At 34.7% G+C, this 18,908-nt stretch overlaps 5 protein-coding genes across 5 annotated transcripts; 2 read left to right on the top strand and 3 right to left on the bottom strand.

Annotated features, from left to right (window-relative positions):
* The first annotated feature begins 378 nt into the window (after positions 1 to 378).
* Positions 379 to 6,787, top strand: LOC108564755 (suppressor of lurcher protein 1-like). The gene is made up of 6 exons (XM_017923868.1): positions 379 to 424; positions 2,765 to 2,951; positions 3,553 to 3,743; positions 3,817 to 4,024; positions 4,674 to 4,924; positions 6,151 to 6,787. Exons 1-6 carry the CDS (start codon positions 379 to 381, stop codon positions 6,204 to 6,206), a joined length of 939 nt encoding a protein of 312 aa, XP_017779357.1. The 3' UTR covers positions 6,207 to 6,787.
* On the bottom strand, positions 6,773 to 7,685 carry LOC108564759 (prefoldin subunit 5). Its single transcript, XM_017923871.1, has 4 exons — positions 7,461 to 7,685; positions 7,270 to 7,404; positions 7,124 to 7,198; positions 6,773 to 7,069 (listed from the first exon to the last, which is right to left on the bottom strand). Exons 1-4 carry the CDS (start codon positions 7,560 to 7,562, stop codon positions 6,896 to 6,898), a joined length of 486 nt encoding a protein of 161 aa, XP_017779360.1. The 5' UTR covers positions 7,563 to 7,685; the 3' UTR covers positions 6,773 to 6,895.
* Positions 7,686 to 7,799: 114 nt separating this feature from the next.
* LOC108564757 (DNA mismatch repair protein Msh2-like) lies at positions 7,800 to 17,435 on the top strand. Its single transcript, XM_017923870.1, is given in 11 exon segments — positions 7,800 to 7,982; positions 8,048 to 8,097; positions 14,092 to 14,457; positions 14,513 to 15,458; positions 15,511 to 15,828; positions 16,007 to 16,255; positions 16,338 to 16,543; positions 16,600 to 16,691; positions 16,745 to 16,967; positions 17,060 to 17,183; positions 17,186 to 17,435. Coding segments are annotated over 11 exon segments (2,733 nt in total). The 5' UTR covers positions 7,800 to 7,945; the 3' UTR covers positions 17,308 to 17,435.
* Positions 8,150 to 12,534, bottom strand: LOC108564756 (interaptin-like). The gene is made up of 2 exons (XM_017923869.1): positions 12,424 to 12,534; positions 8,150 to 12,322 (listed from the first exon to the last, which is right to left on the bottom strand). The coding sequence occupies exon 2, from the start codon at positions 12,318 to 12,320 to the stop codon at positions 8,268 to 8,270; it is 4,053 nt and encodes a 1,350-aa protein (XP_017779358.1). The 5' UTR covers positions 12,321 to 12,322; positions 12,424 to 12,534; the 3' UTR covers positions 8,150 to 8,267.
* On the bottom strand, positions 17,298 to 18,503 carry LOC108564754 (the record flags this gene model as incomplete). The annotated part of the gene is made up of 5 exons (XM_017923867.1): positions 17,298 to 17,377; positions 17,450 to 17,789; positions 17,846 to 17,855; positions 17,906 to 18,266; positions 18,321 to 18,503. Coding segments are annotated over 5 exons (959 nt in total), but the record flags the coding sequence as incomplete, so codon positions are not given.
* Positions 18,504 to 18,908: the final 405 nt, after the last annotated feature.

Here is an 18,908-nt window from a genome sequence, read left to right as displayed (position 1 = left end):
ATCTGAAACATTTATCTATTATTATTATAATCATGTACCAAAAAACAATTTTAAAATAAATCAATATTAAACAACTGAAGTCTGTTAATCTAAGAATTACGATTTTGCACTTCTTGCTTTAACTGTAATACAATAAAAAAGACTATAAATTGGCTCTTAATTGAACGGAAGGTACGAGAAGATAATTCTATTAACGAGAGAAATCAATATCGAAATGTAAATGTTTCTTCGCTTTGATTCCACTTCTTTTCGCTTTTTGTTCCTTCTTTCTTTCGCCGTCGTCACTTAAGAGCATCTTCTATTGAATTACCTGTAGGAAGGAGAGAGGAAGGTGGAAGGTGATAATCTGATTTCGATGCATGGCCTCCTCTTAGGGCAATGTTTTGCGCCCACTCGGACCATTACACCTGGGGTTTTGTTGCAGGTTCGCTTTATCAAGAAAACGACACTATTTCTCTCTCTATTTCTCTTTTTCTCTAGATATATAGATAGATGATACACATTTTGACCCAATTTAATTTTCGCACTACCAATCACCATCAGAGACTTGGCGCAAGATTACCGAAGGGCTGTACGAAATCGGATTTATCGTTATTTATAAAGGTTTCGAGGATTTATAAATACATTCCTTCTTATATATAGATGTAGTTATACGATGATACAATTTACACTGGCGCCTCTGAAAAGGATTTTATACATCGCTTGATTGAAATATATTTACTACATACAAAATAAACTGTGCTTTCATATTTTGTTATAAATCAACTTACTATTTCAAATGATTAAATAAATATAATTTATTGGTCAGAATATAAAAAAGAACATAAATTACATAAAAATTTTATAAAAATTAAACAAAAGTCCAATGTTCAATAACTATTATTATTGTTGTAAATGAATGTAAATTATAATTACTTAACATACCAAAAAAAGTACATAAATTCTTTAAAATATTTTAATAAATTTTAAAGTTTGAATATTGATTCAAATATTTTCAAAGTATAGATTGGTTTTGTACTTTATATTAGATGCAAGAGCTTATTTACATATATTAAATTACAATAAGATATTTTAGATTATATATTATTCATTTATGAGACATCATTATAGAAGCTGAAGACATATTTAAGAATTTGTTGAAATATATATTGTGCATATTAATATATTTACATTTGCTATACGGAGGAAAAAGTAAAAATATTGTGGTTAAAATGGTAAAACATTTTTAGCTTTGAAAACAAAGTTTTTGCTAACCAGATTATTCATGTCATGTTTACTGTTTTACTCATATAAAAATAATAACAACAATGATTGCAACAACCATACACATTCATAAATAATTACAGAGCAAAAAAATGAAATAAATGAATGATTTATTGTAACATGCAATGACATTATTTTTTAATTAACAACTTGCAACTGAATTGTTGCAACTTGTAGTAGATCTTTCAATGACGTTTCAGTTTTTATCAATCTTATCACTGACCTTTCTTTCAACTTATTATAATATCTCTTTACGTATCAATTGTTATGTCTACATTATTTTGACAAAATGAGAATATTATAATAACCAATAATTAATATTGTTTTTAGTTGTGTGAAAACCATTAAATAATACTATATGTATATACAGTCGTTTCCGCTTAATCGGAACTAGTATATTTAAGCGGATCGCCCAAATATCCGAAGTTGTTCTATTTATTATTTGCTCGGTTTTGTTTCCGTTTTCTATGATTTGCGATTAATAAGCGACTGTCTCGATTAAGCGTAAATAAAGAATAACAGCATATAATACTTTTTGGAGAGGACAGAAGTTACAATTAATAAAACAGATTAAAGAGATATTATCAATATTACATAATTATTGAAGCAAAAACACGTTTATGTTTATTTCTAACGAACACTGATGAAGAACAGAATGGATTTGGACAGATCTGTTTAATTACAACACGTTGTACATGTTGTACTTAACAAATCTGCTTCACCATAAAATTAATTAACATTTTTAAAGAAATGATTTCTTATATTGTAATTAAAGACCATGGAACATATTTATAATTAGAAAAATTTCATCTGTTTCATGTACGCAAATTATTTTAAAAATGTTTTTCTTATGATACATATTCATAGGAAGTATTACATATTAATTTATGAAATTATGGTAGAAATTATTAAATAGTAATTATAATTCACCGTCAAAGATAAATGTGTACAAACCAAAAGTTAATTATCAGAAACTACCGCAATTTCGTCACGCCAATGTGTCAGCTTTTAACATCTTTTTTTTTGCGTGAGGGCTGTTGATGCTGATGTTCAATTTGAATGCCGGTCGGTATGTGTGTGTGTGTGAATAAAGGTGTAATTGGGTCATTTTGGTGTATGTCCAACCCCTGCATATGCATATTAGAGTGTCGCGGAATATTGCAGAGCTAAACAACGTTTTGAATACCATCTACTTTAATTAACCCTGGCCTCGTGCTCGTACATACGTGTGTCATTGTTGCCTTTCCCATCTAAATTGATCTTCCGTTGATGTGCAATGAATCCGAACTGTAGTGTGTACGTATTTTAGGATCACCACGAATTGTCTGATTCCAATGCAATTATTAAGCGAATTAGCGGAGGCAGAAGTATAGTTCTTTACTCTTTTTATATTTGTCGTTTAGCACTTTGATTGATTAAAAACTAGTGTCCCGCTCTGCCTCCACAAGCTCTTATTCCCTAGTCTCCAAGATTGGATTAAGTATGAATTATTTGCTTACAGGGTCCAGTTGCGACGTTATTTATAACAGCGATGTCCTGAAAAATGGCACGGTCTCCAGTCCGAATTACCCGGCTCCGTATCCTTCGAGGACCACCTGCCATTACGAGTTCCAAGGCAGAGGCAAGGAGCGAGTGCAAATTGTCTTCCAAGATTTTAACTTGTATCATCCCTCCGATGATTCTAAACAGTAAGTATTTAGCAAATAAAATGGACCAAACACTATAAACTACATTACAACTAATACCAGGGGTGCGCACTCATGAGGCCAAAGAGTGTCGTTTTTTTTATATTTTATAAAGAGTCACACGTAGATACACAAATTCAAAAATTTGTATTTTAATATTGTCACAAGTCATATATAAACTAACATTTTAATGGGAGCCGCACTTGACTAAACGAAGAGCCGCATGCGGCTCTCGAAACCGCATTTACTTAAGCAATAATTTTGATAACTTAGTTGACTAAACCTGTTTCTACTGTCACCAACCTCCACTGGTTACAACTATTACTATTTCATTCTCATAAGACAAAAAAATAAATATTAACCTCAGGATTACTAAAATTATGGTAAATACTTTATACCCTGGTTTATAGGTCTATACAATCTATGGACTTGTTGTTATGACAAATATATCGTTAGTTTTTACCTCAAAACACATCAATTTATGAAGAGAATTTTATTTTAATAAGAGTGTGTCTTATACTTATTTTGTATTATTGATGTGCATCCTAAAATGTGGTTTATCTTAATTTGCAAATTATAAATGCGTGTTTATATTTTCTTTTAGATGCGAGAACCACGATTCGCTGACCGCCTTCGTGCATATAGATGGAAGGGATGATAAAATAGACAGCTTCTGCGGCAACACAATGCCAAAGCCGATGATGTCGAACGGACCAAGACTCACCCTGAAGTTTGACAGTGTAATTTCTTCGCGCTACTCTAGGGGCTTCAAGGCCCAGTTCAGTTTTACCGAAAGTATGTCTTCGGGATGCTGCGTGTCCGTCCGCAGTCCATCACTTATTCATTTTAATTTCTCGCCGCATTGCAGATTTCGGCATTAAAACTGGATCCCAACTACCGGATTACCCATGTGCCTTCGTCTTTAATAGTAATGTAAGCCGGACCGGATACTTCCACAGCCCGAATTATCCCGGTTATTATCCCCGCGACACCGAGTGCCATTACTTCTTCAACGGCAATCAGGATGAAAAGATCCATCTCCACTTCAACTACTTCGACGTCGAAGGAGTCTTACCGTAAGCATTGGAATATTTATAAACTTTCAACGAAAGAAGCGAAGTAATCTGTTATCTAATCAGATATTTTCAAATTCCAATGACATAAATTATAAAGTAATAATGATTCCTACCTATTTGATCTACATTTTGATGCATTACTAATATATTAATATATACTACTACATGAGATATTATACAAGTGATTTTACTACATACAGTCAAAACTCTTACAACACGATGTATATTCACATAATAAGATACGAAAATTCATTCTTTTGATAATTTCCGTTTGATTACAAATTGTCTTAACTTGGCATAGCAGTTCAATAACTATTAGTTGTGTATTTCTTGGCGAAAAGTTTTATTACAAATTTTCTATATAAAAACATTAATTCCAAATGTTGATATGTGCGTCATATTTGATGCATATAGACACAAGTAACTGAGTGTATGGTAACCAGCGAATTCTTAGAATTTTAAACATAATTCTAGTATGAATTGAATCTTAGTCCTTCATCACACGATTTCACACTACTCGAAATTTTCTAGTACCTACCACATTTATTTTATTAAATTAATCACCGAAATTTCTTTAAATCTTAACTAAAATTTGATAATAAATTTTATAATGTATTAATTATTAATTTATATCTTTTTTTTAATATAGGTGTGAGGCAGCTTCGGATAGCGATTACGTAGAGTTCTCGAATTACATGACTCGTGATCGCAAGTACCCGAGGTATTGTGGTCAGCTGAAGGAGTTCGACATCGAATCTAAACGAAAATTCTTCCGTGTCACCTTCCGGTCCACCGATAGACTGGATGGAACCGGATTCAATGCTACTTATCATTTCATGGACGAAGTTGAAACGTACACTGCAACTGCGGACGCTCCAGCCGCTGCGACCAAGTTGAAAGGTATTTTGTTTACAGCAAATCGTAACATGATGACAACCTCGCCAATAGTTTAAGAATAATAAGTAGAAAGAAAGTTAAAATACTTCTGTAACTTCTATTTATTTAGCTTCAGTTCAAGCACAGTTAATTATTACTTATTTCTTTATTGTCAAGTACACATATTACGTGTATTTTTGAATATGTAAAAATCCGGAAATTTTGGATCGGATTAAACTCGTTAAGCGAGGTTCTACTGTATATTAAAAAAAAATCATTGTGGTAAGTATATTATGGCATCTTGGAACTTATAAGTTTAAACTCTGGTAAAAGAAAACGGTTTGGTGTACAATACACAAGACTAAGGGCAAGCAAAACAACTCCTACTTATTGTTTAGCACAGTTCTTAATAGACATGCTTGAATCTTTATTGTTGTTTGAAAATGTTAATAAATATAGTAAAACTCTCCAAAGAGAGAAGTAACAAATTGAAACAAATTTATTATCACCTAAAGGTTATTTTTAAATATTTACCATTTATATACGTAAAAAAAACATTTAACACTTTTAATTTAAAATAAATAATTGCATATAGTTTAGGAATTATTTCGGTTAGATCATTTTTTTTTTCTTAAATTCAAAGAGATTAACATCAATTTATTGATTGATATATCTTTTCGCCCCTATTTCTACCCCTTTCGGGTTTAACAGCCACCACAATTTTTTGTTGTGTTTTGGAAATCGAACCAATCGAGCAAATTGAGCTCTAATAAGCACATCTTCATATAATTGTCATATTGAAAATCTTAGATTTTCTTTTAATCGAATCAAAGAATCACTAATTAATCACTATTTTTTCTCACATAAACATTTATGCCAGATATAATCTTAAAATTTGGTAACCGATCCATGTCTAAGATATTGGTGCAAACGAAGAGACATATGTACCAAAAAATCATAAATGGAAATTTATCATTCGATTAACGTACAATCAGCAAAAGATTCAGATGAAATATCAATAATTCTCTTGCTCTTTTATTTATTACAATTTTTGATTTTTTTATTTCCAACATTTGTATACCAATAATGATCGTAAAACCCATTTTTCACACTACCTTAAGAAAATAGTAATATTTTTAAGTACTTGAGATTATTTAAATTATAAAAATGTAATAAGTTATAAAAGGATTCGTGTAGTTTTTATGTATTTCCAATATGTTATTGATTAATGTATTCGTTCTCTGTTTCAGATACATTTGGATCAATTATTCTTCTCTTGGCGTTGACTCTAAGAATCTTCACATAAGGCGAGAACATGAACGAGCCGAGGAAACATCTCGTTTCCACATCTCTCTCCATTGCAAATTTCATGGATTCAAAAAATAAACATATACAAAAATAAATAAATAAAGAAAAATATAAATAAGAAGGCGAAATCGAAATATAGCGGAAAAAAATCGACGAATGTGTGTAGGAAAATATTAAATGTTGATTATTTGACCATTATTAAGTTTTTTGTTTTGTGCGGACGAATCTCTCTGAATGCAATCGACTATATCAAGACTGTGTCTTCTATTGATGCCCTTCGTTCATTAACACCTTTGTATTATATACTGAATGTGATTTTTTAAACGAAATAGCATTAACTATTTACTTGTTGTACTATACAGACAATTCTAGGTTTAAAACACGAATTGTTTTTTGTTTTCAATTCATAAATAAAAGTTTATTTGTTATTAATCAGATCTAATTACAATAGCTTTAATCAATTTCTAGTTAATGCTATTAACATGGATTGTTTGATTTTGTAGACTGTGAATTATAAGGACCCTTTGTATATACCTATTAGTGCACAATAAATGAATACAAATATTTGTTATAAATTAAGAACTTTATTGTATGATTTTTAAAAGCGTGAACTGAGTGGAGCTCAGGTGATAAACCAAAGAAAAGACAAAAAAAAATGTTAATGAAGCATTCCAATAGATCCTATTCTCAACTCTTAACTGTAGCAGCCTGTTGGCTTTGCTGTTGGATTTTCATTTCTATAACTTCACATATAGCATCTCGGATCTTGCTCTTCTCTAAACCAAGCATTTGGATCTTTTCCATTTGCTCAGTCACAAAGACAACTTTCCTCTTGAAGTAATCCTTCGCATCGTTCACATCCTAAAACCATTACTTTGAAATACAATTGACTTTAAAGACAATGCTTTATCTTACCTTTTGAGCATAATATCTGGTTCCAATATCAATAATTACGTTTTTGGTGTCAGCTATTTTACCAGGGACATACATCTAAATCAATCATTAAGGAATTCACCACAAAAAATCTATATTAAGAAGAATTTATGACCATATAAGGATACAGAACCAGTCAATGGGACTAGAATGCTTTTTCCTTCACATTCGGGTGTGAATTTCTCTAGACACTCGCCGGAAACATTGAATTTCCCTTGTGCCGATTTCAGGTGATGCAAAGAGTTTTGAAACAGATTCAATTCCTGCATAGAAAAAGAAGTAATAATCTCATGAGGCTAGAATCTTTGAGGTTATGTACCTGATCAATTTGCTGTTTCAAAGTCGTTAACTGCTGGATGTTTAACGACGTTAAATCAATCTGCTGCATGTTAGGGGCTTCATTGGAAGATATTAAAGACATCTTTGTGTTTGTTAATTTTATAGTTTCACTAATAAATGCTTAAATTCGATACAATTTAATCTGACAGCAGAATTAACTGAAGTTGCCTTTGGTCGACATAAAACTAGGGAATTTCATAAAACACCATAATTATAATTTATAGAATACAGTTTCGTTCAAAATAGATTTATTAAAAAGAAATAAGAACACTAATGCACTAATGAGAAACAGAAAATAAACCGATCTTATGTAATACTTATAATTTTATAACTTTGCAATTTATTGCCAACTTCATGTTTATAAATTAGATTCGCATTTTGTGCGCGCCAAAGTTTCAGTTCTGGTATGGAATTTCACAGTATTTGCTTATAAATTACATTCAAATTTAATACACAATTGTTAATATGAGCAAATCGGAGGCTACCCGTGCCCTTAGTTTTGGTAAAAATCATTGTCATCTTATTGTTGTCTTATTATTAATAATTATTTTCTTGTAACCTCTTCAGATTTTAATCAACAACTTGCCTTTATAAGATTCTACAACAATTTGCCGGAGGTAAGTGCTTTGTCTAGTTTAAATAGTTGAAAGGAAAATAATACCGTGTAAATTTAATTGTGTTTCTATTATAAAATCAATAGATTATAAATACATTATTTTCATATATATAAATTAAAAAGTAATCTGGTAAATTGGTCAACAGTTCATAAAATCATTATTGTAGTAAATTAGAGAATGTTCAGCTTCTCAGCTAAACCTTTAGCTTTCTGTTTGGCAGAATTGAAAGTACTGGTGATGCCACCACCGACTTTCTTCCAGAATCCTTTTTGCTCAGGCTCTGTGACAACTTCCACAGTATCATCCACAACAGTTGGTTCATGCTCCTCTGCAGTTCCATAACCTGCACCATAGCTGGTCATAACTTTAGCAGTTTGCTTCTCCAATTTCTGTTCATCCATTTCTTGAACTTGTTCAAAGTCTTCCCTGGGTTGCCAAGAAGTTCCATAGTTGTAACCACTGACAGCATGTTGACCCTCCAATTGCTTTGCATTTTGCTTTTCTATTTTCTGTACATCAAATTCTTGAGCTTGTTCAAACTCATTTTGTGCGTTCCAAGCAACTCCGTAATTGTAACCGTTGCCGTTTCTATGGTCCTCTAAAACTTTAGCAGATTGTATTTCCAATTTTGGAATGTGGTGTGTCTGCACCTGTTGTACTTGGTTAATTTCATGGGAATTCGAGTGGTGCATAACAGCAGGATTTATGTATCTGGTTGGTAATTGTTGCTGCTGCTCCTCTTGTTGTTGCTCAACATGTGCAAATTGATTGTAGCTAGATGCTCCTTGATATTGCGATTGCCTGATGTAAGTGTTATGGGCATCACTTAAACTAATAGAGCCACTGCTCTTGGGTGTAGTGAAATAATCTTCTTGTACCTGTTGTTGTTGTTGCTGATCGTCATAATCTTGTGAATGGTCTCCAAAGTATGAGTGTCCATTCACTCTTTGTCTGTTGTTGTTTTCGGTTTCTTGTGTTAAGTCTTCCGTTTCTTGCGTTAAGTCTTCTGTTTTTTGTCCGTAAAAATAGCTTGGTTTGTTAACGGTGAATCGTCTGTTTTGAGATTCCAATTTAGGATCTTCTACTTTTTGGTGTACCAAATCATCAGTTGTAGGTTTATGTTGTGTTTGGCTAGTATGAATTTGCGAATATACTTCTTGGTCATCGGATCCAGTATGTTTTTGACTCGAAAATGATAAGTCATCGTAATCTACTACCTTTTGTCCTAAGTCTGACTCTTGGTCTGTGTATTTTCCATGTGTGACTTGCCTTTGTTCATCTTCAAAATCCTCGATTTGCTGTTCATGCTTGTTAATAGAATTATCGATTTTCGGGGAATCCTTTTGCTTATCCAACTTGTTTAAATCTTCGACACGCTGCGTAGTCTGTCTTTGATTGTAGTTTGACCCTTGATGTGCTATTACTTCTAAAGGACTGAAGTTAAAGCTCGGTGCAATTTCTTGTTCGGGATGTTTGTTAATTTGACTGCCGACTTGAAATTGTCTGAATGGGTTATTATCGAAATTCTGGACTTGTTGTCTATCCATATGTTGCTGGTACATGTCTGCGTCTTCATAATCAACCGTTTGCTGGCCCTCGTAACTGTGTTGATTGTAATTAACGCCTAACGAGTTGACTGTTTGCAATGGTGTAGAGACGTGTTTTTCTACGGTTTGTTGTTGCTGGGGCAGTTGGTTGTATTGACCACCAATGTGCACTTTTACTGTATCCTCATCCATTACACGTTGTCCTTCTTCATCGACTTGGTCACCCCTGTTGTATTGCTTTCCCTGAGCATTGGCCAAGCGCAAAGGTTCATAGCTGTTGAAATGAACTGGAGTCCTTTCGATCTTTGGTTTGACTGTTGTCGTAGCGACTTCCAGTTTATTGTAAACATCGTCCTTCGTTATTTTTTGGTTAAAAGAGTGGTGATTAAATTGTTCTACATTCTGTGACAAATCTTCGTAGTCGACAGGTTGCTGCCCTACATATGATGTTTGAGGTTTTACATATTGGCTATTCATCGGCCATTGTTCTATGTCTTGTACCTGTTGTTGTGCATCATCATCACCATACTCATAGTCTTGCTGCATTTGTCCCATATGGTCGTGCTTTGAGTATGGCTGGTCCCCTTGCATGCAATCATCGCAATAATGTTGTTGTCCGTACGATTCCATTCTTTTCATCTCTCTGTTTCCGGAACTCGAATAGCCTTTGCGATAGCTGGGGTTTGAATTATAAGATGACGACGATGACGTTTGGCTGTAAGATGAAGTTTGGCTATGCCGACTAATCTGTTCGTTCAATTGTCTTTCTAAGTCCTTTTGCAATTGCTGGGTGAGATATTGCAAATCTTGGCTATTGTAATTTGCATTAGGATTCAATGATCCGGACGATGAAATCGTGTAGGAATAGCCGTTGCGCATACCTTGATTACCGTAATGGCTCTTCAGAGATTCCTCCAACCTAAGCGTCAAATTCCTCTGTAACTCCTGGGTTAAACGATCAATTTCCGATTGACTGTATTGGCTGTGAGATGGGATTATAGCGTACTGGACATCTTGCCCTAAATCCTTCAAAACTTCGTTTCTGATATCTTGTAACTGGCTCTGTTGATTGTAAGAGGATGCGTACGAGGAGGAGCTTTCGCTTGTTTGCGAATCTCTAGGTACGTACGACGTAGGGCGATTGTAATAATCTGAATTTCCAGCATGTTCATTGGTCAAATGTTGGGAATAAGCTGGACCATGTTGGACGTATTTCCTTCCCAAATTACTGTAGGAACTGCTGCTGGTTTGCTTACTAGAAAGGTAACTTTCTTCTTGCTGCTTGAAACTTTTTTCTAAATGATTGACCAAGTTTTCCTGGAGCTGGCTCTTTAAATTTTCGAAATCTTTAATTCTGTAATTTGCGTTTGTAGTCTGTCCTTGACTAAACGAATAGCCATCCTTTGTAACTTGCCTTCCGAGGTTTCTTTCAATGTTATCATAGAATTGAATAGTAATATTGTTAATCAATTCATTTTTAAACTCTTGGAGCTTAGCATTGAAATCTGGACGGGTATTAGTGTAAGTGTACGCGCTGCTAGTCAATGATTTCTGGTACGCTCTAAGTTTATCGTTTACATTTGTAAAAAGATCGTGTTGAACCTGGCTAGCAAGGTCTGTTATGCTGATGGATGGCTGAATTACGATCCTCTGTACCGGAACTGTTTGTTGAACCGTGTAGGTTGGTTGATATTGTGTGTTATAAGATGAAGATCCGGAATAGCTGGAACCCCTGCTATAGCTAGATGAATGAGCGTTTGGTCTGCTCTGCGTAATTCTCTCCGGATATTGGGTCGTGTAATAAGTTGGTTCTTCGGTTTGCTGTCCGCGAGAAGGATATCTGTTCAAATCTTCGATCTCAGCAGAATCGCGATAGCCATAACTGTTCTGGTCGCTTCTCTGTTGGTAGTTGCTTTCGCTGTAAGTTTGAACTTCGTTGCGTAGTTTCGTCAATAAGTTGTTCTCGATTTGCTTACGCAAATCCGCTAACTCTTGCGTTTCGTAGTTGGCTTGAGGGCTGTATGAGCCGGTAGAAGATAAGGTATACGAAAATGAACCGCGTTGACTCTGTCTTCCGTATTGCCTATCCAATGCTTCTTGCAATTTCCTAGTGATGTTAGACTTCAGTTCACTTTCAAGGTACCTAAGATTTTGGCTCGCAGAATATGACGAGTACGAAGACTTTGAAACCGCCTCTTGGATTTGCCTAGATATATCCTGCTCCACGCTGTTACACAGCTGACCCAAGTTCGATTGGATCCTGTATGTTGTCGGATTGCTGCTTCTGTGTCCACTTTGCCCAGCCAAATTGTTCGTGCTGTACGACGAATAAGCATTATAACCTGAAGTACCTGGTTTCAAATTGTGTCTGTTAAACGCGTTCTCCGCTTCCGAAGTCAAATCCCTATCGTTGAAAGTGGTAACAGTGTGTCCCATACCATCGACGGAAGGATTTATGAACTCGGAACGTTCATTGCCTTGGTCCACTTTAGCCTGATGTTGCCTCTCTAAATCACCCTGCTTCGAATAGTAACCCTGATCGTCATTTTTGGTTTGCAGTTCGTTGTTCTTAAAAGTCGACGACGATTTCTTGTACTGGTAATGTTGCTGGAAATATCCTTCCGGTTTCCCATAAGTTAGTACAAAAATTGTACAAAGTATAATTAACACTCTCATTCCTTAAAAGAAAACCCACAATCAAATATAATTGAATCCAATTAAAAAAAAATTATAGCAAAGCAAACATATTTATTTATTGGAAAGCCAACTGATTACTTACTTGTGAAAACATGTGTTTATTGCGTCAGTGTTTAAAGTTGCACGAGCAGAAAGAAACTGATAACTCTGCAAGAGCAAAATTGCTTAAATATCTTTATCTTGCGAAGTCGTCCCCCCACTCGTGCTCATCTCCGTTACCAAGAAGTCCATCGTTTCTACGTAATATTTTCCTCTTATTTTTTTATATTTGGGACACAAGCCGAGGGAATCCCTCTTTCCCAATTTCCATCGTAAATCTATGGTAACGTAATAGAATATTTTCCACCAAAAACTGGATAAGATTTACTTAAGGTTGCGAATTCTCTGTTTTTTTTCGAGGTCACTTTAGTAGAGCATTCCCTATCATACACGTCTTGGGTCAAAGGATTACATGCCTTAATAAATATAAAAGAAAAAAATAACATAATGTTATCATTATCGACTCCTTGTAACATATTTTTTTGATTGACTGGTTTTCTGCGTTATAAAACGATCGTATTAAAAAAAAACAAGAATCTTATTATTTTCAATGTTTGTAGCACAAATATTAATTACCTAATTATTCACAATCGTTTTGTTTAAATTACGATATAATGCTAATATCTCATCTGCATTACATAATCAGGTTGATAGATGAAAGGCAGACACGTAAATGCATTTTTTTTAATATCATCTTAGCGCGATTTAAAAATAACTTCTAATGCACATGTCACACGTATTTCTAAATAATCAAGTTCACATATAAAATAAAAACAAGTGAACGCAATGATTAGCGAATTTTCATAATAATTAACTTAATTTAAATTTAAAAGACTCCAAAGTTTGTCAAAATTAAACAATGATAAAGTACACTTGCACTTGAAAAATTTAAAAAAATCACCATTTTTTTGTACAATAGCTGCTACTATTTTGATTTACAAAAATAAAAGTTGATTATGATGATCAAATCATTAATTTTGATTCTTTATTTATTCCTTTCTTCCGTAAATCATTTTTTTTTTGAAGTGGTATGTTTTAATTGAAAAAGTTTCAGTTTGGAGTAGAAACAAATTGGTGATAATGAACTCGTTATAAAATTTAGAAAAAATCGCAATTAAAATTTACTTGGCTTAAGTTACGATTTTTTGTTTACTGGAAAAATATTTTATTAATCAATGTTTAATCTTGTTAATAACTTGTTTCTTTTGATAAGATGAATTAAAAAATATGTTTATAAAGAAAATATGGAGACTTTTACAAATCGTAAATAACCAAAATATTTGTTTAATTAATAAATAACTCTGGATTCTTTTCCAGCTGGAATAATTGAAATATATTTAATTACTTCGACAATCCTTGTAATCAGTAATTTGTTTAATATGTATTAAATTAATGATGATTTAATCGGCCATGAATAAGCTACGCAAATGCGATTTGATAAATACCAATTCTGGCAATCCAAGTTGTTTACAAAACGTGCGATAATACAGTTCAATATCAACCATGGCACAAAGTGTTTATCCGCTGTTTTTTTTTTTCTTGTACTATTCCGAGAGACCCGTGCTGTGGTTTCAAATATTTTCATTCCAGAATCCTATCAGTTGCCGTGTCCTTTGCTCGAAAATAGGTCAATCAGCAACTATCAACATATCTATTCTCATCTTAGAGGAACTGATAAAACTGTTTCTCGATTTATGTATTTTTCTTGTAGAAATCAGCCTCGACCGTCCGTTTCTTTAACCATGGAGATTACTACTCGTTGCACGGCAATGATGCGTTCCTTGCAATGGAGAAGATCTACCACACCAATTCGGTCAAGTACATGGGGGATGAACCGAAGCTGGCCTACGCATGTTTCAGCAAAAACAATTTCGAGAAATTCATCAGAGATCTGCTATTGGTTATGCAGTATCGCGTTGAGGTGTACGTGAAGGCGAGCCAATCGAGGAACAATGATTGGACGTTAGAGTACAAGGGTTCGCCTGGTAACCTTCAGCAATTCGAGGAGATCCTTTTCGATGGATGTTCCGAACTGATCGGAGGTTACGTGATGGGCGTTAAGTTGTCTAAAAACAATGTAAGATTAATGTGTTTTATCATCTACAAGAAACTTACCTCTTTGGAAATTCTAGTTGCTTGGGGTCAGCTGTGCACACATAGTCGAGGGAATCTTTTGCGTCTCAGAATTTACCGACAACGAATTCTTCACGGAATTGGAAGCCATCGTTGCACAAATAAATCCAAAAGAATGCGTGATCCCATTGGGCGAGTCCATGGAGCTGAACAACTTGAAGTCCATGCTGGAGCGCAATAATGTGCTCGTGGTAAAAACCAAGAAAGTCGATTTCAACTCTGAGAACATTTTCCAAGATCTGAATAGGTTACTGTACTTCGCCGAAAATCAGCAGAGAAACGCTATGTGTCTGGCTGAAACGAAGAACACCGAAGCCATGGGCAGTTTGCAAGCTGTTATCAAGTATCTCAACTTAACAGGAGATGAACAAAATTTCAATCAGTACAATATGAGGAATATGGATGCACATAGATACGTTCGCTTAGATTGCGCCGCAATAAACGCTCTCAACTTGATGCATAAGTCGGGTTCCAACATGGGCAAAAATGACAGTGTGTACGGAGTTTTGAATTGCTGCAGCACGCCGCAAGGGAAACGTTTGCTTGAGAAATGGATTAAGCAACCTTTGAAGGATTTAAACCTCTTGAGCGAACGACAGGATATCGTGGAATGTCTGGTGAATGATTCAGAAACCCGCGAAATAATCTGTTGTGGCTTGAACAAGATCCCAGATCTATTAATATTAGCGAAGCGCTTGTGCTCGAAAAGAGCTAATCTGCAAGACTGTTACAAGATCTATCAAAGCATAGACAGTGTTCCATCTTTGATCTCAATTCTAAGAAAAATTAATAACAAATCGGTAAATGCCATGATTGTGAATCCAATTGGAGACATTTTATCGGATTTACAGAAGTTCCAATCGATGGTGGAGCAAACGATCGATTTGGATTTAGTCGATCGCGGAGAATTTTTCATCAAACCCAATTTCGATGAAGAACTCAATGGTATATTCACATAAATCTTTAGAGCCGTCCTTTGTAGTTGAATATTTTTTAGATTTATCCAAGCAAAAGAAGAAGCTGGAGGAGAAACTGCAAGGGCTGTTGCGCAACGTCGCCAATGACTTGTGTTTTGATGAAGGAAAAACCGTCAAGTTAGATCGTACCGATCAGTTAGGTTACTTCTTCAGGGTGACACTCAAGGAGGAACCTATTTTACGCAAAAACAAGTCCATCAAGATCATTGATACCGTTAAAGGTGGAGTGAGATTTTCCAACAACAAATTACAAGATTTGAACGAAAGCTACGAAGAAATCAAATCCGCTTATGAGAAGCAACAAAAGACGGTCGTTTCTGAAATATTGGAAGTCGCAGGTATTTGAAAATGGTTATTTTACTAACTGATTTTAAATTAATATAATGGATGGAGATTTAAAACAATTATATACTACATATATTCACAAAAAGTCCATAGATTGGGAAATAAGTATAATGAATTTGGGTTAAAACAGACCTAATAATTCAAATATTAATATCATTATGTTCATTTTAGCTGGATATGTAGATACGTTAAGAAATCTTAACTTGAGTATTGCTGTTGTCGATGTTTTGGTATCGTTCGCAAATGCTGCTGTAAATGCACCAAACGCTTACGTTCGCCCTAAGCTTCTACCAGCTGGATCAGGGATTTTAAAGTTGAAAAGTGGTAGGCATCCTTGCTTGGAAAAATTCGATGGCATCAGCTGTATACCAAACGATGTTGAATTCATAAAAGATGAGAAGGTGCTGCAAATAATAACAGGTTTGTGACTATGCTTTCATTAGTTGTTAGTAGCTAATTAAAATTTACTGTAATTTTACTAGCTAATTAAATTATACTCTAGGACCCAACATGGGCGGTAAAAGTACTTTCATGCGGATGGTTGCCGTGAACGTTTTGATGGCGCAAATCGGAAGTTTCGTTGCATGCGATGAAGCAGAAATCTCCTTGGTGGATTGCATTCTGGCTAGAGTTGGAGCGGACGATTGCGAGTTGAAGGGGATGTCAACTTTCATGATGGAAATGGTGGAGAGTCGTGGAATAATCAAAGTGTGTATCAAATGAACAATTAATAATCAATGAAATTACATTTGGTAAATGTCTAGAGCGCAACTTCCAACTCGTTAGTGATCGTGGATGAATTGGGAAGAGGAACATCCACCTACGACGGCTGCGGAATAGCTTGGGCTGTTGCTGAGTAAATATACAATATTTCTTTTGTTATGTGTATATAATAATATTCATTTTTAGGTATTTGGCGAAAGAACTGAAATCGTTTTCGCTCTTCGCCACTCATTATCACGAGATCACACAGTTGGAAGAGGAAATTCCTACGGTGATAAATCTTCACGTTTCGGCTATTATTTCGGATAACACCATCACACCTCTATACACGATGAAGGAAGGACCGTGCGACAAGAGTTACGGCATACACTGTGCTAAAGTTGTACAATTCCCAGAAGATGTTATAAAGGTAACTTCAACATTATGCAAAATTAATATATCTGTATAATATCTACTAGATATTAATTTTAAAAGAAAATGCTTAATTTGTTATTTTTGTAGTTTGCTACTAAATACCAAGAAAAATTGGAAGACGTTGAAGGCATGAAATATATCAAAGATTTTGATCCCAGTTTGAAAAGAAAGTTAATTGACGAAGGGAACGGAATGATCGCCAAGGTTCTGAAGATTTCAAAGGAATAGATGTTGCGAACTTAAGTGACGATGATCTAGAAGCGAAATTAAAAAAGTTGAAGACAGATTTGGCCAAGCAAGATAATTTATATATCAAAGGCTTAATTGGCGTTTAATTTGTTCACTCTTCGCCTGCCATTTCTTCTGGATTCATAGGCGCAATGTCTTGAGGCTGTTCTTCCGCTTCTAAAAGAAAGTATTATTATTATTATTTATAGTTTTTAATAAACGTGTTTAGATTTTATATTTGAACTATACCGTTAATTTCAGCCTCGTCCTCTTGTTGCACTTCCTCATAGTCCTCATGGTGTATTTCTTGTTCTTCGTGTTCTACCTTATCGTGATGTTCCTCCATTTCATGATGCTCCTGCATTTCGTGGTGTTCATCACCGTGCCCTTCCTCCATGTACAAAGTGTGATCTTCATCCACGTTATAAACGTAATGCTCTACGTCCATAGGCAGAGTGTCTTCTCCGGGCTGCGTTTGATCGGTGTATGGCGAAATCGGTAGAGTATCGTACATAGCTTCTGTCGCAAGAGTTTCATCCGATTGATATTCCAATTCCAACGTGGTGATTCTCGAGGATGCCGTGGAATACTAAGTAGTGAGTTGTAATAAAAAAAATATTTACATACTCTAATATTCATATTTACGTCTAACTCCCTAAAAGACACACATTACAATTTATTATTTAAATTGATTATCAAACGTACTTATTCTCTTCCAATTCCCATGATATTTCGTCGTACATTATGCTGTCATCAGCAATTCCTTGCTGCAACAACCGCTTCATCACGCGCCTTGTGTAGTACCCTTTGTAAGCGGCTTTGATCAAAGACGCAGCTCTATTCGCTTCGTAATAGGTGACACCAGTTTTCCGGTACAAAGCTATAGCACTTCTAGCTGCGATCCTCCAATCAACCATTCCGAAGAGCCACTGCTTTTCTCGCTCCTGCCTCTCTTTAAACTTCCTATAGGCAGTCTGTATTATAATCACCATCTTCTCGAGTTGCTCCATAGTCATATTCAGCTCAGCCAGAATCCGTTCGATTATGATATCCTCCTCACCCATATCTCATAAAACTCGTCATTTAAACACACATTAGTAACATTTCATGATACACTTACCTCCTTCGGTGTGCTCCAATACATCGAATTTGTGCAACCTTTTAATTTCTGCGTGCTCCCTGAAATGTTTCTGAATAATAGCAACAACTTCATCGGCGTCTTCTCTTGATACTCCAATTTCCAACAACGTTTGTACAGTGGCTTCAGCTATCTCGGTGATGCTCTCCACCAATTTTATCGCAACTGAAATAGAATACTTAATAATAGTTTCTAAATTGGAGATTCAATGTACTTCGAGCGTTCTCTCTGGTTATCATCAACGCATCCAAATAGTCTGCTATGAACGTATATATTTCATTGGGTTGCGATCTCAACACCTAGAATGTCGGTTTACAAATAAAATTTGGTAGATTACAAAGATCTATATAATTGAGACGAAAAGTACTTCTCTAGAAATATCCGACATCAGTTCCCTCAAACCTTCTGGGACTATGTATATAATCGAGCGCAGTGTCTTTGCAGCATAGCATCCATTTTTAAATTAATTAAAACCAATTACGATTTGCAATGTAAATATAAAATTGTATATGTGACAATAATTGTCAATTACTAATATATTGATATTTAAAATAAAATATATCCACCAAC

Source organism: Nicrophorus vespilloides, unplaced genomic scaffold, assembly GCF_001412225.1.
Source record: "Nicrophorus vespilloides isolate i.1.1-1 unplaced genomic scaffold, Nicve_v1.0, whole genome shotgun sequence".
Lineage (NCBI taxonomy): Eukaryota > Metazoa > Arthropoda > Insecta > Coleoptera > Silphidae > Nicrophorus > Nicrophorus vespilloides.
The sequence above is the reverse complement of the archived record's forward strand: the minus strand, read 5'-3'. Positions and strand labels throughout refer to the sequence as shown.